The sequence below is a fragment of the Natator depressus genome, chromosome 1 (assembly GCF_965152275.1).
Source record: "Natator depressus isolate rNatDep1 chromosome 1, rNatDep2.hap1, whole genome shotgun sequence".
NCBI classification, from domain to species: domain Eukaryota; kingdom Metazoa; phylum Chordata; order Testudines; family Cheloniidae; genus Natator; species Natator depressus.
In genome coordinates this window covers 183,180,932-183,206,490 of record NC_134234.1, presented here as the reverse complement: position 1 = coordinate 183,206,490, position 25,559 = coordinate 183,180,932, and the positions used below count along the sequence as shown (strand labels likewise).

Below are 25,559 nucleotides of genomic sequence, written 5' to 3'. Positions count from 1 at the left end.
AATAAGACCAGTTGTGTTAGTTTTATTGTGTGGTGAATTTAACTCAATGTCAGCTCCAGGCAGGGATATGGTGCTGATCTGGGCAAGTTTACCTCATGGAAAAACTCAGATGCCTGGTCCTCACTGTGCCTTTTTACTTCAGGATTGCTTACCCAGAAGTAAAAACTTACTTTTATTTAAAAAAAAAAAAAAAAAAAAAGGCAGTGAAGACAAGCCCTTAGTGAGCCAGTTTCACACTGCATTTCTTTGCGGAGTAGGAGCACAAACAGCTATTGCTGGGAGCAAAACAAGCCAGCTTTTTCTCTGATCCTTCCTTTCCCACACAACACCCTCAACAGTGTGGCTTGTTGTGGGATTTCCCCACACTGACCCATTAATTCCCCCCCCACTGGGTGGGCAGGAGGAAATGGGGTGTGGGGGCGGTCAGTCACTAAGTAAGAACCATATAAAGAAATCATGGACTTTGTAAACTGATTTCATAACACAATCAAGAAGTACTCCTTTTGTTTTTGCGAATACAGACTAATACGGCTGCTACTCTGAAACATAACACAATCAAGTATTTCCTGCCTTTTTCCCAGTGTAGCCTTTTCCTCCCCTTCAGCCTATATCGTTATCTTTATTTTTCTTCTCGAGTCTCTTACAGTCTGTGGCACTGGGTGCAGTAAAGCCAGAGGAGCCAAACACTGCCTGTGGGGTTTTGTTGTAGTTTACCGTGAGACAAAGCCCTGAGTGGTTGGTGAGGGTGGCAGAGCGTTGTCTGGTAACAGGGAGCTCATAAGCTGGTGGGGGTTTGGCTGCTGTGCTGCTCTTCCTGTATGAGAGTCCATGAGTGAATCTCAGCCCTGCAGGGGAAGAGCGGTAGGCATCGTAAGGTTATGCACTTGGTCTAGCACCTGCTGTTGGGTAATGTGAGCCCAGGGCATCCTTTCAGCATTGCAAATCTGCGTTTAGTTTAACTGCTTTTTATCACTTGTGTCTTAATTGTCTTCATTACTGGAGAATTCCTGCCAGGGCCTGTGGTCTGCTGCACATGCCAATCTGTTGTCGCTATATCTGATGTATACATTTTCTTCTTTCCCTGCCTACACACAGGCACGCGCTCACAATTTAGTGCTGTTTGTATAGGTAATAGCCTATCAAATGGCCATAATACAGATCATAAAAATCCCATTTTTTAAACGCTGAACTCCTTAAGCTGTCTGAGTGGAAATTGTTTCTGGTATTAGCTTAGACCAGTGGTTCTCAACGTATTACACATTGTGGGCTGCATTACCTTGGCTGCAGAGGCTGGGTGGCAGGGCTGCGGCAGCCCGGACCCCCGCCATGCAGGCCAGGCTGTGGCAGGCCGGACCCTCGCCCGGATCCTGGGTTCTGTCCCTGATGTTGCATTGTCTAGATTACCATGATGTCCCTATGTAATGCAGCTGTGGGATATATATAATTTTTTAAAATCTGCCCATTTATCCCTTTATAACAAAGCCCCGGGCCTGCATTTTCAGAAGTGCTTTAAGATTTTGGGTGTTCACCTTGAGACACCTTTAAAGTGGCCTGAGTTTCAGAGAGTGGGTACTCTGCACTTTCTGAAAATCGTGGCTGTTTAAGGTATCTCAAGTTGAACAGTCAAAATCAAGAGTCATTTCTGAAAACTCTGGACTCTTGCCTCAACAAACTCAGTAGATTATACTATAAGGGGGTGGATGCTGGAAAAATCACAAGAAGCTGTATTCCCAGGAATCAGGCTAAAATGCACCTCAAACAAAGGTGCTTAGCTCTTCTTTCATGGCCTAGAGCAGGGGTCGGCAACCTTTCAGAAGTGGTGTGCCAAGTCTTCATTTATTCACTCGAATTTAAGGTTTCGCGTGCCAGTAATACATTTTAACGTTTTTAGAAGGTCTTTCTCTAAGTATATTATATAACTAAACTATTGTTATATGTAAAATAAACAGTGTTTTTAAAATGTTTAAGAAGCTTCATTTAAAATTAAATTAAAATGCAGATCTTATCAATTTAGTGCAGTGGTTCTTAACCTGGGGTGCACGCACCCCCTGGGGGTGCGAGATGCCCTTTCGGGGGTGCGAGACGTGAGATTTTTTTAGAAGGTAAATCATCAAAAACACAAATTAAGCACAGGCACACAAGTACAACTACTTTGTGTCATCAAACCTATGTATTTATTAACATTATACATTTTTTAACAATTATTGTAATATACAAAGTTTTCAAGTTTTTAAGCTAATTGTAGTGTAATTTTTGATAAGGGCTGCAGAGTGCTGGGCCCAGGCCAGGAACAGAGGGCTGGGCTGGCTGCCAGTACCCCAAGCTGGCAGGAGGGCTGAGCAGGGCCGGAGGCCTGGACCCCAGCTGGCAGGGGGCCGGGCGGCTGGAACCCCAGACCAGCAATGAGATGAGTGGGACTGGTGGCTGGTATCCCAGGCTGGCAGCAGGCTGAGTGGGGCAGATGGCCGGGACCCTGTCCTGACCAGGGGCTAACCAAAGGAAGCCAGTCAGGGGCAGTAGAGATCCTTCAAAAGACTACATCAAGGACTGGTGACAATGTGGTACCTGAAATGGAATTTTGTGCAGCAGACCATCCTTGCAGAGAAGGGAAGCAAAAAAACAAAACAAAAAAAACTCCCCCTCCAGCCCCCCCCCCCCCCCTTCTCCCCTTGTATATGCCACGGAACTAAGGAGGGGAATCGGCACCTGCAATGGCTGGCAGACTCTCAAACCCAACAACAACAGCGGCAACAACAGCTGTTCGAACAGATGGCAGCTCATCAGCCACAGTTGTTACAATCAGTAGCAGGGTTAGTACCAGCTGCTACCCCTCAGATTCCTGCCCCTATGGGAAATGCTCCAGCCCTGATGATCCCTAGGGTGACAGATGATGACCCAGGATCATTCCTGGTAACCTTAGAGAAGGTAGCCACAGCTTTGCATTGGCCTCAGGCTCAGTGGGCGATCTGCCTCGCCCCACGCCTCATCAGGGAAGCCCAGGCTGCGTACTGGGGCTCGTCAACATGGCACCCATATTAGAGAGGTTAGGCCTGGACAAAGAAGCCTACTGCCAGCATTTTCGCTACAAGCACCCTCCCCCCCCCCCCCCCCAAAAAAAAGCATGACCCCCGGCGCTCATCCAAAGGCTTAAGGACTTCTGCAGGCATTGGTTAAAACCAGGGACCCAAACGGGACCCCAGACAGCTGAACTCAGTCCTCGAACAATTTATATAGATCCTTCCACCCGCTGGCCAAGACTGAGTTTGTAGGCACTGGCTGGAAACCCTAGCTGAGGCTGCCCGCCTCATGGAGGACTAAATGGCTGCTTAAGCCATTCGGGGACCCGCTGTGGAGGAAACGATGGCTCCAGATACACCAGGGAAGGAGATGGGCTGGAGAACCAAAAGTGGTGGTCCCTCTTGGATAAACCCCAGGAAAATCAATGCTGCCAGCTGGTCAATGGGTAGCATAAGGGATAGGGGTGCACATCAGGGTCCATGGGTAAGATTTCCCTACTACAACAGGCCCACACCCTTAAATACCCCACCGACTCCTCATTCCAAACCTGAACAGGAGTGAAGACCCACCCAGAAAGAAGGTGACAGAGCCACTAGAAAACAAAGGACAGGCAGAATAACCTGTTACTCCTGTGGACAACAGGGGCACCAATTTTCACGACTGCCCTTATGTGGAGTATAACTTCAGGCAGGTGTGGACTGGGGAGGAAAATCCCAGAGAAATTCACAATCCCAGTTGAAGTAGAGGGACAACAGGCTATAACCATCATAGACGTGGCATCTGACCAGACATTCGTCCCAGAGTGGATATCCCAGGTGGCAGAGAGACCCGAGAAGGGGGAAATCCCTATTAAATGTATCCATGGCGATGTTTTACGGTATCCCTCCAGGACAATAAGACTGACTGTTGATGGGCACCAAGACCTAGATGAAGGTACATGTGTCTGCTGACCTACCTTATCCCGTGATATTAGGCCAAGACTGGCCGTATTTCCCCAAGTTCTTGCAGAAGCTTTCCTTAGCCCAGGAGCTCGAGGAAGGCACCCCAAACGAGGTCTTAGGTGTCCTTTTCCCCTTTAAGGTCCTTGACCTTCTTACCTTCCGACCCAAGGAAAGCAAATCTCAGAAGGAAAAATGGGTAGCGAGGAAAGAGTGGAGGGAGGTAGCAGAGTCGGTCCTCTCTGTCACCAAAATAGGGACCACAGACACTGGAGCTGAGACCAGTGATGTGACTACATACATCACCTCTGCTGTAACTGGATCCGGAGAAGTTAACAGGATTCTCAGATTTTGGAGAGGAACAAAGGAACAACGAGACCTTGAGCTGAGCCTTCGAGCAGGTAGCCATGCCGTGCTGGATGACAAAGGGATAGACCCCTCCCTCCCCCACCAAGGGCTCAGCAGTATCCACACTTTGCCCTCAAGTCCAACTTATTATACTGTGTAGACCAAGACAAGTAGATGCAAGAGATATGGATGCAATTACTAGTACCTCGGATATATCACTGTGAGTTGCTGCACCTGGATTTGCAATCCTATGTGCAGGGCATCTTAGGAAAAACAAGATGCAGTCTAGGATCCTGGCCCAATACTTTTGGCCAGGAGTCTTCAAGGAAGTTGAGAATTTCTGTGCCTCCTGTTCCAAATGCCAGTTGGTGGCCCCTAAGGGAATGCTGCAAGCCCCACTAGTACCTCTCCCCTTGGTGGAGGCCCCCTTCGAAACAGTGGGAATTGACCTTACAGGTCCCCTAGAAAAGGGTACCTCCAGGCATCAGCACATACTTGTCATCCTGCACTATGCCACCAGATACCCAGAGGCCATGCCACTACATTCTACAAATGCTGAGACAATTGCCAATATGCTGCTCAAGGTCTTTGCACAGATCAGGTTTCCCAAAGAGGTCCCAACAGACCAGGGGACAAATTTCACATCCTGGCTGATGAATGGAGTGTGGGAACTATTAAAAGTCAGAGTCTTGCTCACGTCAATGTACCACCTTCAGATGGATGGCCTGACCCTGAAGATGATGCTCGAGAAGTTCATTGCCCAGGACCCCCCAACACTGGGACTAACTACTCCCAGACTATCTGATGGCGAAAAGTAAGTGTCCCAAGCTTCCATGGGGTTTTCACCCTTCAAACTGCTATGCGGACAACCCCAAGGGGCATACACGACTTGGTATGGGAAACCTGTGAAAGCCAAATATTGAGAGCTGAAAATGTGGTGCAGTATGTGTTAAAGTTGCACAGAGACTGAAGGTTATGGGGGCATATGCTAGAGAGAACCTCAAGGAAGGACAAGAACAACACCAGTATAACAAAGGGACAGACACCTGTCTTTCAGTTGGGCAGCTGAGTTCTGTTGCTTCTTCCAAGCTTGGAATCAAAGCTAATGGTCAAGTGACAAGGCCCTTATGAGGTGATAAAGTGGGAACTGTGGACTACTTGATCAGACAAACGGAGGGGAAAAAAGGAAGAACAAATCTACTCCATAAATTCATTGAAGCCTTGGAAAGCCAGGGAAAACCTTTTTATCGCAGCACCACACTCTGAGGAACGAGAACTAGGACCCCTTAGAGAGGGTTCCTCTGGGTCGTCCCTCTCTGGGGCGGCAGGGAACCACACCGCCTCCCTTAGTCCTTGCACGGCCCCTTGGGGAATCAATCAGGCTGCAGGAGTCCTGGCTCAAGCTGTCTGGCAGGGGCTGAGCGCACACAGGTAACAATTAACAGGTAACTAGCCCAGGCCCTGGGTCAGGGCGGGGCAATAGAGTCACAGCTCAGGCCCTTAGGTAGGGGCTGAGCAAACCCAGATACCTGTTAGCAGTTAATAAGCTCAGGCCCTAGGTCAGGGTGGGGCAGTAAAGAGTCCAAGGCTCAGGACCTCAGGCAGGGGCTGAGCAAATACAGGTAAATAGAACACCAAGGGTTCAGGCTCCAAGCAGCCTGGGAGAGGGGGAGACTGCCTCCCACGCGTTGGGTGGCAGGGTGGACGCAGGCCCTCCCATTCCACTGCGTCCCAGCCCAGGGCTCTAGCAGCAGCCAAAGGCCGGCTGTTGTGTCAGTGGGAATCCTGGCCGCAACACACTGACATGAGTTCCGGCTGTGTTGCAGCCAGATTTGGGTCGGCTGCCCTCGGGCTACTTCCCAACTCCCCCTCTGGAGGTACTTGGGTCAAGGTGGGGTCCTCAGGGCGGTCAATCACCATTGGATCCTCGGAGTAGCTGGCGAGGGGTAGGCTCAGTGACTCTTCAGGGTAACTGGCGAGGGGTAGGCTCGGCGACTCTCCCATACGCTGGTCCATGTCGAATATCGGCAGTCAAGCCAGTCTCCAGGTCCGCTGCTGGTTGCTGGAGTCTCCCTGGCGGGAGCTGGACCAGAGGTGTCTGGCCTCTCCAGCAGCTGCCTCTCAAGTGAGCTCTGGGGTTGAGCTCTTATACTTCCTGTCCGGCCTCTGATCCTCTGGGGGGCGGGCTTAGAGTGCCCTGGCTCTGCCCACTCTTGTGTCCGGCAGAGCTCGTCCCTCTCCGGGGCACCGGGGAATCACACCGCCTCCCTACACACACACACACACACACACACACACACACACACACACACACACACACACACACACACACACACACACACACACACACACACACACACACACACACACACACACACACACACACACACCCTTAAGTTTGGCTCCCGCTCATCGGGGCCAGACCCTTCCATACCTCCCAGGCGGGACGGGAAGTCAGCATTAGCGTGGTCCTTGGCCGCCCTATGGCGAATCGTAAAGGCATAGGGCTGTAATGCCACGTACCAATGCAGTATTCTCGTATTATTATCTTTCATTTTGTTTAGCCACCGAAGTGGGGCGTGGTCGGTGACTAAGGTGAACGGGGCCCCAAGAAGATAGTAACATAGGTCATCACAAGCCCATTTCATTGCAAGGGCCTCCTTCTCCACCACTGCATAGTTCTTCTTCCGTGGAAACAATTTCCAGCTGATATATAAGACCGGATGGTCTTCTCCATCTATCTCTTGGGACAGGATGGCGCACAGTCCTACCTCCGAGGCGTTTGTTTGGAGGATGAAGTCCCAGTTGAAATCTGGGCTATAGAGGACCGGTTCACGGCAGAGACTCGTTTTGAGTTCCTGAAAGGCGTCTTTGCACTCCTGGGTCCAAACCACACATCGAGGGCCGTCCTGCATAGTTTGATGGGGTTGCAGGACACGGTCCATCAGCCGCTGAAACGTGGCTGGGGCTCCATGGAGATCCGAAGGGCATCCAGGTGAATTGGTGCAGACCTGTTGGGGTGACAAATGCGGTCTTCTCCTTGGAAGCGGGGTCAAGGTGGACCTGCCAGTACCCTTTGCTGAGGTCAAGTGTGGTGAGGAAGCGAGCCTCCCCTAACCGGCCAAGCAGCTCGTCTCCACGAGGCATAGGATATGCGTCAAACTTGGAAATAGCGTTGACGCGTCGGAAGTTGATGCAGAAGTGCCGCGTCCCATCAGGCTCGGGTACCAGTACTACCGGACTACGCCATTCACTTTGTGAGGGTTCAGTTACACCCAGCTCTATCATGGCCTGTACCTCTTCCTCGACAACCTGCCGCATTCGGTACGGCAAGGGCCTGGTCGTTTCTCAGATCACTATCCCAGGTTCTGTCTGAATAGTATGATAAACCAGGGTTGTGTAGCCCAGCTGGACGGTGAAGGTTCGCGGGAACACCTGCAAGAGGCATCGGGTTTGTTTACGTTGCTCGTCAGTGAGGGTCTCCTCAAGCTGGGGCCCCTCAGTGTCCTGGGTCAGGGCGGCACAGGGGCTTAGCTCTGGCTCCAGCAGGTAGGAGTTAATTAATAAGTCCTCTTGCTCCCGCCAGGGCTTCAGGAGGTTGACATGGTACCTCTGGGTTTTCTTACATCAGTCCGTTGACCTCATAGGTGACGGGCCCAACCTTCTGGACCACCTCGTAGGGCCCCTGCCAGCGGGCCAGTAGCTTTGACTCGCTCGAGGGCAGGAGAAGCCGGACCCGGTCACCAGCTTTAAAGCCGCGGCTCTGTGTGTCTTGGTTATAGGTTTGTGCTTGAGCCTCCTGGGTGACCCTTAAGTTTTCCCAAGTGAGCACTCCGGCCTGAGTGAGGCGTTGCTGGAGGACATATTTCAGGAGGCCCTGGTGATGAAGCTTTCTCCCAGGTTTCACGCATCAGGTCCAGTAGCCCCCATGGGTGGCTGCCATATAGCAATTCAAAGGGGTAAAATTTCGTAGAGGACTGGGGCACCTCCCAGATCGCCAGAAGCAAAGGCGGGAGTAGCTGGCGTAGTTCTTCTGGGGGGAATTTGTGCAACATGTCCTTCAGAGTACAGTTAAACTGTTTGACCAAGCCATTGGTTTGCAGATGGTAGATAGAGGTGCACAACTGCTTGATCCCCAGGAGCCCACACACCTGCTGCAGCAGTTGGGAGGTAAAATTGGTGCCCCGCTCAGTGAGAATCTCCCGGGGCAGGCCTGTATGAGCAAAGACTTTCACGAGCTCGCCTGCGATGCTTCGGGCTGTGATGCTCCATAGTGGTACTGCCTCCGGGAAACAGGTAGCATAATCTACTAGGACCAATAGGTACCGAAATCTGGCAGCGCTTTTTGGGAAGGGCCCCACCAGGTCCATGGCCACGCGCTCGAATGGTGTTTCGACTATGGGCATGGGGACCAACGGGGTCTTGGGTGTCCACGGCGGTGCGGCTAGCTGGCACTCTGGACAGGAGCTACAATTGTTCCTCACTTCCTGATGCACTCCGGGCCAGAAGAAGCGTGTCGGTATCCGGACTAGTGTTTTCTCGTGGCCCAAGTGTCCGGCAGCAGGGATGTCGTGAGCGGGTTTCATTACCGCTCGCTGGTGACATCAAGGCACGAGTAGTTGGGTCTGGGGTTCTCCAGTGCGTGGGTCCCGTTCTACCCGATAGAGCCGATCCTGACACAGTTCAAAGTGTGGCCACTGCTTCGCCCGGTGTGGGTCAATTACGGCCCCATCGACAGTGACTAGTTGCTTGTAAGCGTGACTAAGGGCGGGATCTGCCCTTTGGTCACGGCAAAAGTCGGTGCGAAGCAGGGGTTCAGCAGCAATTCCCGGAGGGGAGTTCTTGGATTCTTCTTCCTGTCCGCTCTGGTCTGGTGCCGCCTCCTCCTCCCTCTGACTGGGCCTCAGGGAGGCCCCCTTCCAGTACTGGGGCAATTGCAGGACTCTCCTCGGTGTTTGAGCGGAGGACTTCTGGGAAGTCTGACCAGTCCCGCCCCAGGATCACCGGGTAGGAGAGTCGAGGAGCCAGGCTGACCACCGTCTGTCACGTGACCCCATCCACGGTCAGCTGGACTTGAGCACTGGGGTAGGGTTGTATGTCACCATGAATGCACTGTAACTGGATCGTCCTCAGGTGTGGGTTGGCCTGGAGGCCTAGGCTCTGGAGGGTAGGCTCGGCAACTCTCCCATACACTGGTCCACGTCGAATATTGGCCGGTCAGGCCAGTCTCCAGGTCTGCTGCTGGTTGCTGGAGTCTCCCCGGCGGGAGCTGGGCTGGAGGTGTCTGGCCTCTCCAGCAGCTGCCTCTCAAGTGAGCTCTGGGGTTGAACTCTTATACTTCCTGTCCAGCCTCTGATCCTCTGGGGGGCGGGCTTAGAATGCTCTGACTCCACCCACTCTGGTGTCCGGCAGAGCTCGTCCCTTTCCGGGGCACTGGGGAACCACACCGCCTCCCTACGGTCCCCAAGGTAAAGAATTCCTAAAAGAAGGCTTGGTGATCCTCTGGAAGAACTTAAACAATAAGCAAAAGGAACAGGCACTCCAGCTGGTGGCCGCTTTTCCATGGGTATTCTCGGCCCTACCCAGGAAGACATTCCTAACACAATACCATATTAATACAGAACCTGGTAAGGTAATAAGAGAAGGGCTCTGACCAATCCCCAACAAGTTGAGGGAGTGGGGGGTGTAGAGAAAGAGATCAGAACCATGTTGGGACTTGGGGTGATAGAGTCCCAGAGTGACTGGAGGAGTCCTATTGTGCTGGTCCCAAAGCCTAATGGCTCACTATATTTCTGCACAGATTTCAGGAAGGTGAACGCAGTTTCTAACTTTGACGCCTACCCCATGCCCCAAGTGGATGAACTCTTAGATTGACTGGGAGAAGCTCAATGTGTCGCTACTGTAATTTAAAGTTGCCTAACTCTTTCCATTGTAAGGCCCTGTTTTCAGTTGCTTATAACCATGCAAAACTTTAACCTTTATGCTGAAGTTTTCCATGTTGGGTGTCTCTCTGAAGCTGAGTTTTTTAGAAAGCTTTAGCAAAGATGGTACAGCTGTTTGAGCATGAGGTTAGAGGAAACTTAGAGGGGGTGAAAAAGGTGTGTGTGTATGGGGGGGAGCACAAACGTTCCTACAATGGAAGAACTCTGGAGCTGCTGCCTTGTGCTTTGGAGCAGGGGCTTGATGCTTGGCAAGGTGGTGGGGGTCTCACTCTAGTACGGAGACATGCTGCTTGCTGTCCTCATGAAAATTCACCAAAACTATAAGACTCGAAAATCACAGTTCATACATGTTCAATAGAGGCTTGTTGTTATAGGCTGGCAGCAAAATTCTTGGACCATTCTATCTGCTCTGAGCATTCTCCATCAGCACAGCACTTGTTCAACTCCAGACAGGATCATACTCAACAGGACTTTATCTGTAATTGCTGCTCTTGTTAGCTCGGGGCTGCTCTGATGAGGGGCACTGGAACTGAGAAAAGGGAAACTTTCTCCTGGGCTCTCAATGCCTCACTCTGCTCATGCCGTGGCCGTATAGAGGAGGAGGAAGGGAAGCCATCTGTCTGAAATCCAGATGGGTGAGGGATGGGGCAGAGGGTAAGAGAAGAGGCTGGGCTGAGAGGATGGGACAGGCTTGTGGCAGACAGGAACCAAGCGGGATAGAAGAGGGGAGGGAGAAGAGGTCTGGGGTAGATCAGGACAGGTGGGACTTGGGGAGATACTAGAGGACAGGGACGAAAGATGCCAACTGTGGTACAGAGGATGACCTGGGAAGAAGTGTTTGTAAAGACTCCTTCCCTTCAGAACCTAGAATAGAACCCAAGATTCCTGAGCCCCAACATTTGTATGCCAGTGGGTTTCACAAATACTTGCTGACAACAGACTGTCGTTCTCCTTTAGTGCTGGTCCCCAGGTGACAATGGCCTACTACTGCTAGCAGTTACTTCTCTAGTTCAGGTGGCAGAGGTCTGTGCTATGGATCTAAAGTTCCCAGTCTTGCTGATGACCTGTGTGGGGGGGTCAAAAGGTTTACGAGTGATAGAACTTGGTTTTTCAATTTGTTTAAAACAAACTGACCAACCTAGGAAATTACACTTCAAAACAAACAGAACAAACAAAAGCATTGCATTAAAATAACTTTTTATAATCAAGTGATGCATTCCTAAGGAATTAGGAAGTGCCAGAATTAGGCTGCCTGTGCCACGCTAGCTTTCTCCCGTTGTGTGTATGCAGAATGCATTATGATACCGTTTTTAATTACGTGGTCACAAACTATTTTTTTCCTGCAAGACTTTTGTTTGGTGTTGCAATCTTTAATAAAATATGTAATATAGACTCCGCAGGGCGGGGAATTGGAGTATTGGCATCATTGGCAACAGTGTAACCTGTGCCTTGGCACCATTGGGATGGAGATACTGGCATGACTAGCAGCACAGGAGCCTTTGTGTCTGCTTTTCCTGACCCACCCCTGCTCCCGCCCCGCAGCTTCCAGTGTGCTAGATATTCCTTTCTTCCTCTTAAATCACATTATTTCATAAAGAGGAAAAAGAAACATAATTTGGAGCAGCAGTGAGCTGAGCCCAAGTTAATAGTTTGAATTGCACTCCATCTGTTCAGCTGCATGGCCTGATGGATATGCTGAGCCATTTTTCACAATTTGTTTTAGAGCCGGTAAGAACAGTCTCTTCTGGATTCGTTCCAAGGTTTCTGCTGGGAAAACTTCATATCTGGACTCTGCTGTCCTCAGGGAGGGGAAGGCTTGAGTCAATAATCCTCAGATGGCAAACTACCTCTTTCACTTGCAGTGGTTAGTTTTTGAAAAGATTACATTCTCCTCTGGAATTCAGCATTATTATTATTATTATATTTTATTTTAAAAATGGATAACATTTGCAAACATGATTATGCTGGGCTGCTTTAAATCGGCTTATTGCTGTTTTATGATCACAAGTAAACAGTAACAGGAGCCAGGGCGATTGGCCTTGCAATGTGTACATACTGCTGGTAACTCAATAACTGAGTACCCACTTTGATCGCCAAACCCCAGAACCTTGGATGTAGATGCAAACAAACCAGATTTCAGTAATTTGGAGGTTCCTGAACACCGGCCCATTGTGGGCTGTGCTATCCATATGCTGGGGCTGCCAGGTCGTAAATAATTGGTATAAAATGCAGCAGATTGCAGTCATCCTCTCTATTCTAAACAGCCTGCAGAGATCACATGTCCCACCATGCAATGCTCCATCTTGATCCAAGCAGCAAGGAGTGACTAGCCCCAGTATGTGTCTGTCACTGTGCTAAATGCTGTTATTTTTTTCTCCCCATGTCTCCTCCCCTCCTTTAAAAGGACGCTGCCAAGATAAAAACAATGCTAAAAATATCCCTCACCTATGTTAACACCTTAGATGTTTAAAACCAAAATTTAAAAATCATTATCCTAGCTTTTCACCTCCAATGTTGTTTTTAGTTTTGACCCAACTTGGACAGTGACCCTGGCGTGATCCATTTCACTTTCTGATCTGGTTTCTTATTGTGCTAACACAATAGTCGTGTGTCTGGGTTCTTAGCACTGCAGGAAAAGGTCTTAGTCCAAACTAAAACTTCTTTAACGGATCTCTTAAGATGCTTTACTTTTGGTCAGCAGCTGTGAAGCAGCTAGGAGGTTGCAGTGACAAAGCCCAAAGCATTTTGATTCAGACTCTTAAACAATTTTCATATCAATAGTGACTTACAGGGTGCAGGCATAAGAAAGTTGCTAACTGGGGTGGGGCATAGAGTGCTGTCCAGTGATTGGCTGTCAGGACGCCTGGATTCTGTTCACAGCTCAGCTCGTGGCTCCCTTTTTGATCTTGGGCAAATCACTCATCATATATGTGCCCATCTACAAGGTTAGGGTGGTACTTAACCATCCCCTAAGGCTGTCTTGAGAACTGAATGGTATCTAAGTGAAAGGGGTGTGTGTGTGTATGAAGTATTAATTTGCTAAATAGCAAAGTCTGTGGACTACTTTTTAATTTTTTTGGACTAACTTTTTGCCCTTCCTCTTTTTTACAGGCATGGCCTTGGCACAGCGTCAGGTCACCGTTCAGGAAGGCCCTCTATACCGTACTGAGGGCTCCCACATCACCATCTGGTGCAAGGTCAGTGGCTACCAGGGTCCCTCAGAGCAGAATTTCCAGTGGTCCATTTACCTGCCATCTGCCCCAGAGCGGGAAGTGCAGATTATCAGCACCATGGATCCCTCCTTCCCTTACGCCATCTACACCCAGCGTGTGCGGAGTGGAGAGATCTATGTAGAGAGGGTACAGGGGGACTCTGCCCTGCTGCACATAACGTTGCTCCAGGATCGGGACGCCGGCGAGTATGAGTGCCACACACCCACCACCGACGAGAGGTACTTCGGGAGTTACAGTGCCAAGATGAAACTGATGGGTAAGGTATTTGCTTTATCTCGGTCGTCTGGAACCCGGATCACTAAGTATTGGCTTCATCCTGGGTTGACTGTACTAGAATTCATTAAGCCCCTTGTGTGGTGTCTCCCATGCATGCTGTGTCCCAAAATGCTTGAGTAAGGAGAAAATACAAGAGAAGAGAATGTATATAGTATAAATTATATGAAACAATGGTGTAAAGACAGCATAAGAGAATAAATTAAGACTCCAGTAATATGACTTATAAGAGGAGAGAAACCAAGAGGCATAGGCGAGGGGGAAAGGCATTTCAAATCTTGGCTGAAAGCAGGACATGGAGTTGATTTATGTGCAGAAAATAGGAAGCCTGTTCCAGATGCCAGTACAGAGAAGAGAGCTTTCATGCCAAAGGGGGCAAAATTGTGTGGCAGGGAAGAGAGGAAGCCAGTGCTAGATAAGCATAAAGGCAATCAGCCAGACAGGGTTCATGAGGTCTGCATTAAAGAGGGAAATGTTGAAATGGATCCTGAAATGAACAAGGAGTGGGATGAGCTTCCTGTGGTGAGGGTGATGAGGTTGTCTTTTCCTTTGTACTAGACAAATCGGAAAGAGCTGCCTTGTTTTGGCATTTTCCTAGCACCTTTCAGAGAAAAGATCTTGGAGTTGTTTTCCAACTTTAATTAAAGCCTCTGTCAGGTTTAGGTCAGTGGTATCCCAATTTAACAAGGAGGGAGCTCAGGCATAGAGATTATGCCTTGCCTAAGGTGTCTCAGTGAATCTTAAATAGAGCTGGGAACAGACTCCAGAATGCCTGACTCCGAGTGCCATGCTGTAATCAGCTCACTATGCTCCCCGCTTTTAGGATAATTGGGTGGGATAACAACTGAGGGGCTGCTGTGGGTAGAGATTTGATCCACTCTTACCCACCCTGGGTGTATCAGAATAAGCATAGCTTTGTGGTTGGAGCAGGTGGTGCGATGTTCTCTGCTAAGGAGCATGTGGCTAGAAGCAAGGACATAGGTGTTCTCCTTCTGACTCTGCCCTGTGACCTTGGGTAAATTCTGTGTCTCAGTCTTCCCATCTGTAAAATGAGGATAATAGTGACTTAACTCGTAGGAGAGTGCAAATCAGTTAACGTTTGTCAAGTGCTATTGATATCTTGGGACAAAAAGTGCTGTAGCATGGCAAAGCATTGCTGCTTATTCACCCTACAGCTGAATGTGCAGAATTTGGCATTTTAGAGGATTTCAGCCTCAGAAAAACAACTTGGGATTGATATTTTTGGGAAATAATATAATAAGAATATAACAGTTACATATTCTACTTGTCAGAGATCATGAAAACACTGCTTTGACTAGGCTTTTCTCTCTCTCCTTACGAGCTTAAATTTTTGGAGGAAAGTGTTCAAAGGTGTCTTCTGGGGAATCTTTGCAAATCAGTCTCTTTGGACAGTGCTGTCTTCTGTTTTCTGTGTACGTCTTTCCTCATTTCCTTAATGTCTAAGGAGCAGTTTTAAATAACCAAAATCTTATTTTCATATAAGTACATCTTCCCTGGTATTTATTCCCCCACAAGAAGTCACGTTCATCTGTCTGTGATGTATTTGTGACATCTCAGTTGTCACCATGTAAAACAGAGGGTTCTGACCTCTGGTGGGGATATAAATAGCAGGAGCAGATGGACTCCTAAGGAACGTAGATCTTGGTTTTTAATATAAACTGTCCCTAGAAGCTGAAGTAACAAGGGCAGAGAAATGCAGAAAATAGACTGGTTTCCAAATCATTTTGTCTCCCTCTCCCAACTCTGAGCAATCACTAGCTCTCTGAAGGCTTTTAACCCTTTAGGATTATGGATGTTAACCTGGAGTTTAACAATTTAATTCCTGAATTATTTTAAGCATTCATGAATGGGGAGAAGATGGTGGATAGGGAAGGGGACAGTGATTGGAGGGCAAGGCGGGCGGGGATATCAGGGGCTCCTGAGTCAGGAGTAGGAGAGCTAGGTGAAGGAGCAGAGTGATCCATGGGGTGGAAGAAGAATTTAGAGTAGATGCATGACTCCTGCATCTGAAATAGTGATGGAAGCAGAAAGCTGCTGGTAGGGAAGAGGGGAGTTAGCTCTTGGAGAAAGTGGAGAGCTGCTCACCGGGGGCACTGCAAACTTTTGAACTAGCAAACTCTTTCCAGCAGGCCAGTCTAATGTTGTGCTGGGGTTAGGGATGGACATCTTGTGAATTGGCCAGCTTCTAAAGTTTGAAGGTGGCTAACTGGAGGAGCTGTGTCATGGAGACATGAGGGCTATCTGATCAGGGGGAGAGGTCAATAAGAGGCTGCTAGGTGACTGCATGAAGGAAGACCAAGCCTGCTGTGCTGTTACATGGGTGTGGAGTGGGACACCTTCTGCCTGCCAGGGTGGAAGAGAACCGGTTGCAAGTGGGTTATGGGGGTGGAAAGTAACCTCTTTGTGAAGGGGAAGGGATGTGGGTCTCCTAGGTTGGGGCAGATGGTGAAGACTCTGAGAGGTGACTTGGCCTAAGTGCTCTTTACAGACAGAGTGGAGCCAAGTACCCCCTAAGCTTGAACCTGGGCCCTCTTGCTCAGGTGGTTGGGCGTGTCACAAGGGGGATCAGAGTTCAGGTTCTGCCTGGGATGAGGGCTTCCACGTGGTGATTTATGAGAGAGGGAAGGGATGTGTTGTTGGAATACTTTGGACCTTGACAACTGGCCTTCTCTCACCTTGCTTGCCCATTAAGAAGTGGATGTTAGGGGACAAATAGGAGACAAAGCTTTCAAAGGCAACTGGGACTTCAAGTTGCTTTCCTACAGGAAAATGTGGCTCGTGACTTTTTTTGTAGCGGAAGTGCACTAGCTTTGTAAAGTTGTCCCTTCCTCCAAGGGAAGCTGATAGGACCTGCCCTGAAAATCCTAGATGTGTTGCCTGCCTAACTGCTTTAGACCTGGGGCTAACAAACACTGGCTGCTTCTCTCTGCCTTCCTTTTAAACACCACTAAACAGCAGTTGCATCCCATCCTGCCTTTTGGGGGGGCAGTATGGGGCTCAACAACAGGAATGGAGCCAGAGGAGGAAGCTGGCAAAGTTAGCAGGTCATGTGGGGCAATCAACTGTTTCTTCTTCTGCTCAGTGGCAGTTTTTTCACCTGAAATGCAATAGTCTCTGCTCTGCAAGATGCCAGGATTCTGTTGGCTAATGTGAGAAATCCCCCTGTGAGTTAGGGCAGTGACTCCTTGTGGGTGGGTGGGTGGGGAATGCTTCTAGTTACTGGACGGCGTGAGGTTTGCAGCCAGGTTTCCTCCTCTTGGGTTCTTGTTTGCACACGTGTGTGCCCTCAGTTTCCTTTAGCCCACGCAGGAGTAAAGCATACCCATTCAAGAAGAGCTGCTGAGCCTTGAGTGAGTTACTGTTCTCATTTTCTCCGAAGTGGAGCCAACCATTTTTCCTTTCATTCAATTATAAATTTTTAAATCCCTCATTAGGTTGAGCAGCTTTTTTTGGCAGTAGAGAGGCTGGTGAGAGAGAGAATAGAGATGCTAAAAAAAACGATGTGGGACACGTGGGGTATGGAGAGGGGCATGGGAAGGGTTTAGAAGCTGCATAGTCTGGGCTTTTGGATCGCCTAGTGCTGTTGTGGTTCATGGTAAATGGTAACTGAACAATCTGTTCTTGTTAGTTACAAAAGGTGGCTCTGGGACCTGGCGATCAGGGAAGGCTCTCTGAACAGGTCTGAGGGATCTAGAGCCATCTGGCTCTGAGGTCAGGTGGGATTCTAGTGCAGCCTGCCTTAGATAGCTGCTGTTTGACTCCTTGTCAGCACAGTGACCTCTTGCTGTGCTAATGCATCCTGTTAACTGTTCCTTTTGGCCAGTGTTTTCACCCCGAGCTATTGTGGTGTTTGTTCTCTCCCGCTTGGAACAGGTGCCTTGTGCTATGAAGCCAAGACACTTCAATCGTTAACTGTTGGACTGATTTGGTATTTTTAAAGTCACGTCGCTTGGGCTTGAAGGTTCACTTCTTCCCACATTTAATAAAAATCAGGAAATTGTTTTTTTTTGTTTTATAGCTCAATACACAGCAAGATGAGGGTTCCTCTGTGTGTATAGGGAATCTGGGGTTGGGCTCGATCCCCCTCAGCTTTGCTTGGTATTTCTTGAAGCCCACAACCTGAGGTGCTCCTAAAATGCCTTGAGGCGTTTATCTTCAGGTGCTGTGAATTTATGAAAAATGGGCAGGCTGCAACACTAATTCCCAGTTCATAGAAGTTAGAGATGGAAAAAGACCTGCTAGGTCAACTGAGAAGACCCCTTGGCATATTGAAGGGAGTCCCTTGCAGAATTCAGCCGATTGCAGCCATGCTTTGCCCTATAAAGGAACCTGGGGCCATCATGTATGGGGTTTGGTTAGCTGTATCAGGGCCCTGCCATATCCCAAGGCTTACAGCATAGGAGCTATGTGAACTCTTCATGCCTTCATCCTCTCGTTTCATCCTGATTTTTTTCTGCTCTGAAAGTGGTGGAGCTGTAGGGGCACTCTGAAGATTGTGTCTTGGTTCTGATTTTAAAAACCAAAAGCAACTGAGCACAGTTGTCTCCAATGTAGAATCTGCAATGCAAAGCCCCCGGGTACCTGGCTAGCTCATACTAAAGAGAGCTGGGACTGGGGGTGTTGGTGACCTCTCCTTCCTGGGAGGCTGGGCAGATTTAGGTGGAAATTTAGCAGGGTTGGAATAGGGCTAACTAGAATTTGGTGGCCCCCCCACACGCTTTCTTAACCCAGCTATACCCCCAACTCATTGACTTTGTTCCTGCCCAGCCAGTCCAGTCTAAGTAAGCCTAGCTCACCTTGTGCAGACTGGCACTTAATCTGTATTCTGTGCCATGCTCCTCCTGGCCAACCAGCACCAAAGCCAATACCTTTCCTCTTGCTGCTCTGTCTTCACCCACTTCTGATGCTGGGCTGTGTGTGTGATGTCTCCTCCTCTTTACAGCTCAGTCAGTTGTTGGCGTCTCCTGCAGTCCCCGCGGTTCTCCTCGTGACTTGGCCCTAAGGGCAGCAAGCTGACTCAGTTACATCATTGCGCCCGTGAGGGCTGCCCAGTTGCTGTGGTTTCTCTGTTGTCTTTCACAGATCACAGTATGACACTGAGATATGTCCTGAGAGGTCAAAGGTGTGGAGGAACCAGACCTCTGCAGCATTTATATTGCTACTCCTTTTCCTGTTGGCTCCTTCTCCAGCTGTAGCAACAAGCCACCTGGCTGAGAGAGACACTCTGCCTGCTGCTCTCTTTTCCTGAAGTCCTAGCATGACTGACACGGTTGGGATGTGGGTGAGGGGGACGGCATATGTCTTCTCCACTGGATCCTAAATCTGGCCTCCTGGAAGCAGGCAAAGGAGCAGAAGTAATGAGCCGTGAGGCACGGTGGCCCTGCAGCCTGGTATTCCGCCTTGCTACACAGCTGCTGTGCCTGGCGAGGCGTTTCCTACGAAGACTGCACCCACAGCCAACAGATCTACTGTCCTTCCTCCCCTGACTGAAATCCAACGCACTTGGGCTCGTCTGTTGGTGTCGCTCCCTTTAGGATTCTCATTGGGTGTGACCAGCATTTAGTAATATATCAAACGTGGCAGGTAGCTGGGTGTTTTCCATACAGGACATAGGACAGATGGGACTTGATTAGGGAACTGTGGGGGATGTATCGCTTCAGCTGATGAAAATATATTTTAAAAATCTGTCTTATTTTAAAGATTTATGCCTGCCTGCCCCATCCAGACTGAGACAGACCTGTGTATGGGGGCCCCAGGACTCAAATAAGAGGTGTGCTGTGAAGCAGGATTAAGGTGCATTGACTGAGCTGGGAATAGGGGGGAAACACTTTTTACATCTCTTTGCATTTTGCATGGATCTAGCATTTCCCTCCGTATTGATCACTAAAAACATCCGTAGTCAGTTTTAGACAGAAGGGAGTTGGCCTCTTTCCTTGGCCTGGGATGCAAGTTCTTCACACAGAGAGCAAAGTGAAAGTGGGGGTAGGGATGGGAGGAATGTGTTGTGGCAGAGGAGAGAGAGGAAGAGAACACATCTGTCTTCGATGGATCTCTCACCATCCTCTACATGGTCCCTCCTCAAGAAATGCAACCATGGACAATCTCTGCTCAAAGCAGAAGGAAAAATTATGCCTTTCCCTTGTATTCCTGCTTCATATCTCCTGGCTTTTCATTATCATGTGGCTGAGCAATCACTGTGCTCTAATGGGTCTTGTGGCCTTGTGTAGCTCTTATTTTATTCTGTCAGCTGGAGCACAGGTGGCTTCATTCCAGGGGGATTTGGAGGTTGGAGAGGACTGTAACACAGACTGGTAATGATGGGGGAACATGGTGTGCAGTTTAGGACAGGAATGGTTCCTGCAGGCTTTTTAAAAGCTGCCTTTCCCCCAAGAAAGGAGTTTGTCCCGCATGTGCAGGTGAGAGGCAGATGCCTGGGGAGGCAGTGAAATTGGCTCCAGCGCTACGACACAAATATTGCTGAGCTTGTGACAATTAGCTATTTAAAGTGAAAGCTGTAAAATGGCACAAAATGAGACCTCAGCCAGGCTAATACAATGGAGGCTTTTTCCTCCAGCCCTCTCTCCCCCCCAGTCCTCTTTGGTTTTTGGTACTAGGGTGGGCAGGGGACTGTGTTCTAAAAAAACCTCTATCTAAGGGCTATGTCTACATTACAACAGCACAGCTGCCCCGCTCTAAGCCGATGGGAGAGAGTTCTTCTGTTGGTTTAACTCCTGCCAGGGCCATCCTTAGGATTTATGGGGCCCTATGCAATATTATTAAACTGATGCCCCTGTGCCCGATGGCAGCCCGGGCTCGCATGCATATTTTAGATAAGGGTGGTCTTTTGAAGGATTTATTTTAAAAACTATGTCTGAAGATCCAAGCATTTAAGGCTAAAGATGAATACTCACATTGTGCATCTAAAAATCTATGCAAGGATTTTTTTAGAGATGTGATTTTATAATCTTCAGCAACACACTAATGAAATATTTTAAAGCAAAGTTTAAACTTAGGTCCTGTAGACTAACATGTTCTGAGTAAATATTACAGTAATTCACAACTGTTTTGTCAGTAAATTCAGAAACTGACAGTATATACCTGGGGGTTGGCAAATGCATTTTAAATGGCTTCATTACCACTTGAATTGCTCTTTAATAGTTTCAGTGTTGTGCTAATAGGTCTGGAAGGCTTTTTCACTTTTAAGAACTAGATCCCCTCTAGAGGAAGACTCACCAGCCTGCAGCAGGCAGCTGTGGTGGGAGCCTGCAGGAAGGGTCAGATTAGAACAGTGATAGGAAGAGGCGGGGAGAAGTGTGGACACCAAGACCCAGGGGTGCCCGAAATTTTCGGGTGCCTAAGCAGCTGTGTATGCTGCATATGCCTAAGGATGGCCCTGACTCCTGCCTCCCCAAGAGGCTGTAGCTATGTTGGCAGGAGAAGCTATCTCCTGCTGACATACCGCTGTCCACACCAGCGTTTAGGTCGGTGTAATTTACGTCGCTCAGGGTGTGGATTATTCAATTCAGTAATTTGTAGTATAGACAGAGCCTCCGTACAGAAGGGAAGAATAAAAGGATCCTAGACTTCAGTTTAACAGAATTTTGGGCTGTCCTGATTACTTCAATTTGACTATCCCAACACACCCAGGTGTGGTTCTTCAGGCAAAGCAGCCTATCGGTAAGAGGCAGGTCCAGAATTGCTTCTCATCTGGCTAGAATTTCTGCTTTCCAGGGGATAGTGAGCTCTCTAGGTCACTTTGCTCATTGGGCTATATATGTTGCTCCACAGCAGTGTGGGTTGCTAGTCCCCTCAGAGTTGCAGCATCCTGTGCTCTCAGACTCCCTTATAATTGGTCTAATAAAATATCTACTGTAATGTATCAATTTACATGGCCCCTGTCATCCTGGTATTAGAGCTCTGGGAACTTTGTTTGCTCTCCTCTAGTCCTCGGAGTCTGTTTTTTTTCTTCTTTGTCATCCTTTCCTTGTATCCATGCCAAGACCTTTTTGCAACCACCCTTCCTTTACAGAATCCTACTGTGTTTTAATCGTTTGGTAAATACATCTGACATGCCACCCTCATCTTTTGTCCCTGTTTTTTCTGGGTCTAGAAAAGATGAGAGGTGGCATACATCAAATGGGTTTACATCTCAACTGCAGTGGGTTCAGTTGTGAGAATCATCTCACCAAAGGAGGGCTCTTGGTCTGATTCTGGCACTTTAATGGAGGAAGCTGGAGGTCAAGGCTCTTGGGTTCCGTTCCGTTCTCTGCCACTGACTTGCTACGTGACCTTGGGTAAATCACTTGTCATCTGTCACGGTTTCCTCATCAGTAAATTGGGGATAATACCCTACAGGTGTGTTACAAGGACTTGAACTAAATGTTTGTAGAGTGGCTTTGGATCCTCAAGTGAAAGGTGTTAGAAGAAGCAAAAATATTAAGTTTCTGCTGTGTCTAATAAATCACATTGAATGGAGAGTCACTTCTTGTCCTACTTGCCTGTTTCCCAGTTTCTTGAAACTGTTGTGTAGCCACTTAAGAACATCTTCTAATATTTTCTAAAATTATTAGGGCAATAGGAATTGCCATTCTGAATCAGATAAGTGGTCCAGATAGTCCAGTATCTTGTCTGCAAGAGTGATCAGTGCTGGATGCTTTAGAAGAGGGTGCAAGAAACCCCAAAGTGGACAACAGTGGATTAACGTAACTCTCTAGAAAAGGGTGTTTCCTCCTCGTCCCAATCATTTAGATGTCTGATGCTCTGAAGCAAGAGGGTTCATATCCCTTCCGAACTTTTAAAAAAAAAAAAAATCCGGTTGCCATAACTGGATGTTCAGTATCTATTGAAATGGCTGATCATTTTGAATCCTGCCAAGCTCTTTAATTATACCCTGCTGCAATGAGTTCCATAGATTAATTGTGCATTGTGTGTGGTTTTTTAAAGTACTTCCGTTCAGCTTTACACTGGAAGGTATCTCTTTCAATTGAATATCCCTTTGCTCTTTTATTATGAGAGAAGGTAAATAGGAGCATCTGACCTACCTTCTCGGCTTCATTCATTTTGCATATCTTTATTATGTACCTATTATTCATCTCCTGTTTAAACAGTCTGTTGTTCACCTTTTGTTGCAGTATGCCATGTGCTATTCTATCAGATTGGAATTACATGCCTGACTTTATTATTATTGTAGGATTTGACATCCCTCCTCTACTCCAACATATACATAGGAAACTAAACAAGTTGCAGAGCCTCAGCTAGAACGTGTTCCTAATGGCAAATAGTCTGGCACACCCTCTCCCCTCCACTGAAAGCAGGAGGGGGCTGGTGGTATGACCTCTTCAGTGTGGAGATCTCCATTGTGGAACTAATCTATTTTTGTCCCTCCGCCACACCAGTGAACCTGGAGTTACAGTCCTTTACAGCACATTATAAAGTTCCATTTATTTTCCTGGATTCTTCCTGATGCGGGTAGGGCTAATTTTTAATTTTAGCTAACATGTGGAGTGGGTTTTTAATGTTATGATCTTTGGATTTTTTTGAGTGAATCTCTATACTTTTTTACATTTCTGTAGTAGTTAGGTGCATTTTTAGAAATTAATAAAAGATTTTCAGGTTACACTCCGCTCCAAACATAATTTAGTCTTTATAACAAGCCCTCTGCCAGTTTGTACTTGTTTGATTTGTGATGCTTTTTACCTGACATGGGGAGGAAAATCAAAACCCAAATGCTGGACTTGACTCTGAAGTTCAGGACTTGTCGTGTTTGTGGCTTTTTGCATGTCTGTTAGTTTGGATAGTGAAACCAGACCGGTCAGTTCAAACATACCTCTTTGACACTAAAATAATCTCGTCCGCATGATGCTGTTTTCACAAGCATCAGTTTGAACTTGGTCACTGCTTCCACTAATGCTTGACTCTTGCAAGCAGCTCATAGCTCCCTGCAGGTGTCCGTGCTGCTAATGGCCTGTTGGGAACATCAACTAGCTTTTCTTTCATGCCCTCTGCCTTACAAGTGTCAGTTCAGAGGGACTATACAGTCTGCTGGCTGCAGCCTTGCACTGACCTTTGTTCTGGAGCGGAAGTAGCAGTAGGATCAGCCACCTTGCCTGCTCCCTCTGCTTTGCTGATTGAATCTTCCCTCTTTAATCTCTCATGCGCCACGGCTCTGCATATACCTCTTTTAATAGGAGTCCTCATGTAGTAAATACGTTTTAGTGTATACACCATCTTCCATGCACTAAAAGTTCCATGCTGCGCTTTGACACATGCTTGTTTGAAATGCTCAGAGCACACTGCAGAACTTTGTGTATGTGCGCGTGTGCGGTAGCAGGGTCCATGTGGCCACTAGTGCAGAGCAAGCTAGTGTGCTGTACGTTCACACCCTGTCTTGCTGCACGCGAAGTCTCAGTGTCAATAAACCCTTTGATTGCTTCGAACCACAGCACTGATCCTTTTATCCTTCCTAGGTAGGTGAATTGAGTTCCGGACATGAGGGGCTCTTTCAGATGAAGCCCTGTTTGCTATATGCAGGAAACTTTTTTGTGCAGCACTCTAACGGTTGTAAAGGTCTTTGAGATGGAATATGCTATATAACAATAAAAAGAGTGAGAGAGAGGAGCCAGGATTGGAAAGACTGGGCTAGCAGGTGGTGGGGTGAGTGAACCCTAATGTTGAGATTGAACAGAATTTGGTACGTGCGTCCAAGTCCGTTTTTGTAAAGATGTCTCCACACATCAGAGGGAAGCTGGCAGAGAGAAAGCATTTAAGTCCCTTTTCTTGAACTTCCTGCAGCCATAGCTGCATTGCCAAAGGGCAGGAGAGAAGCATCCATCTCTTCTGCTTCTGTGTCTCCCTGTGACACATGCAGTAGGAGTTGATTGGTCAAAGCAGCTTGGCAACTCTTCTGCCTTGGGACCTGTTTTTTGACTTGCTGACAGACCCTGTTGGTGTTTCTGAATGCTTTGCTGGAATAATGAGTGGCAGGGGAGAGCAGTTTCTCTGCTTCTGTACTTCAAAAGAGTCTCTCAGCATTAAGTGGGGAAAGTGATAACTCTGAGCACAGCTGCTAACATATGGCACCCGTCCCCTGCCTTAGCAATTGCTCAGTGAACGCTGAAAGTGAAATACAGTCCCTGCAGCTCCAGCCAGATGCAGCTCTGAGAAATCCTATAATGGAGCAGGCCATTATTCTTTTACCAGCAAAAATTTCACGTTTCACATCTCCCATTTTCCTGCTGCCTCTCTTGGGGATGTTTTGCTACGTTTCTGCCCTCCCCCTGCTCTTTTTAAATTCATTTTCCCTGTAGTATTACTTCCTTCTTTCTCCATCTCCAGTCTTTTAAGTTTGGGTTTTCTGAGTCTCTGTCTGTCTGTCTGTCTGCTCCTTAGAGGCAGGGGCAGCTGTTTTTGCTGCTGATGCCAGTGCTATTCTTTGTCAGCCTTGAGGCACAAAATAAGTCTGATCCCCTCCCCATGTGAAGGAAGAACCAAGTCCCAGCATAGCAGGAGAAGAAGTTCAATACCCATTGTAAAACCAGCCTGCTTCTGTCTCTGCTTGTGTATACCTTTTGGTCACCAATCAGTGTTCCCTCTCAATAGTGACTACAGTTTTGCTGCCTTTTTTTTTTTTTTTTTAAAGGGGCACCATGTAAACTATAGAATACTTGCAGCAACAAATAATTCTAACCATGTTTCTAATAATGCATCCGATTGTGTGGTATTTTTGTTTTTGTTTTTTAAATCTAATGTACTTTTTAATTGATGCTGTTTGTACTGTTTCCACATTA

The 25,559-nt window shown here is 48.0% G+C and overlaps 1 protein-coding gene across 3 annotated transcripts in view; it reads left to right on the top strand.

Annotated features, from left to right (window-relative positions):
- IGSF3 (immunoglobulin superfamily member 3) overlaps positions 1-25,559 on the top strand; it is a 152,629-nt gene that overhangs the window by 34,673 nt on the left and 92,397 nt on the right. For all 3 annotated transcript variants that reach the window (XM_074971988.1, XM_074971998.1, XM_074972008.1), the window contains one exon: positions 13,358-13,735. In XM_074971988.1, coding sequence (XP_074828089.1) covers positions 13,358-13,735 — 378 coding nt within the window. The remainder of the gene's footprint in view (positions 1-13,357; positions 13,736-25,559) is intronic.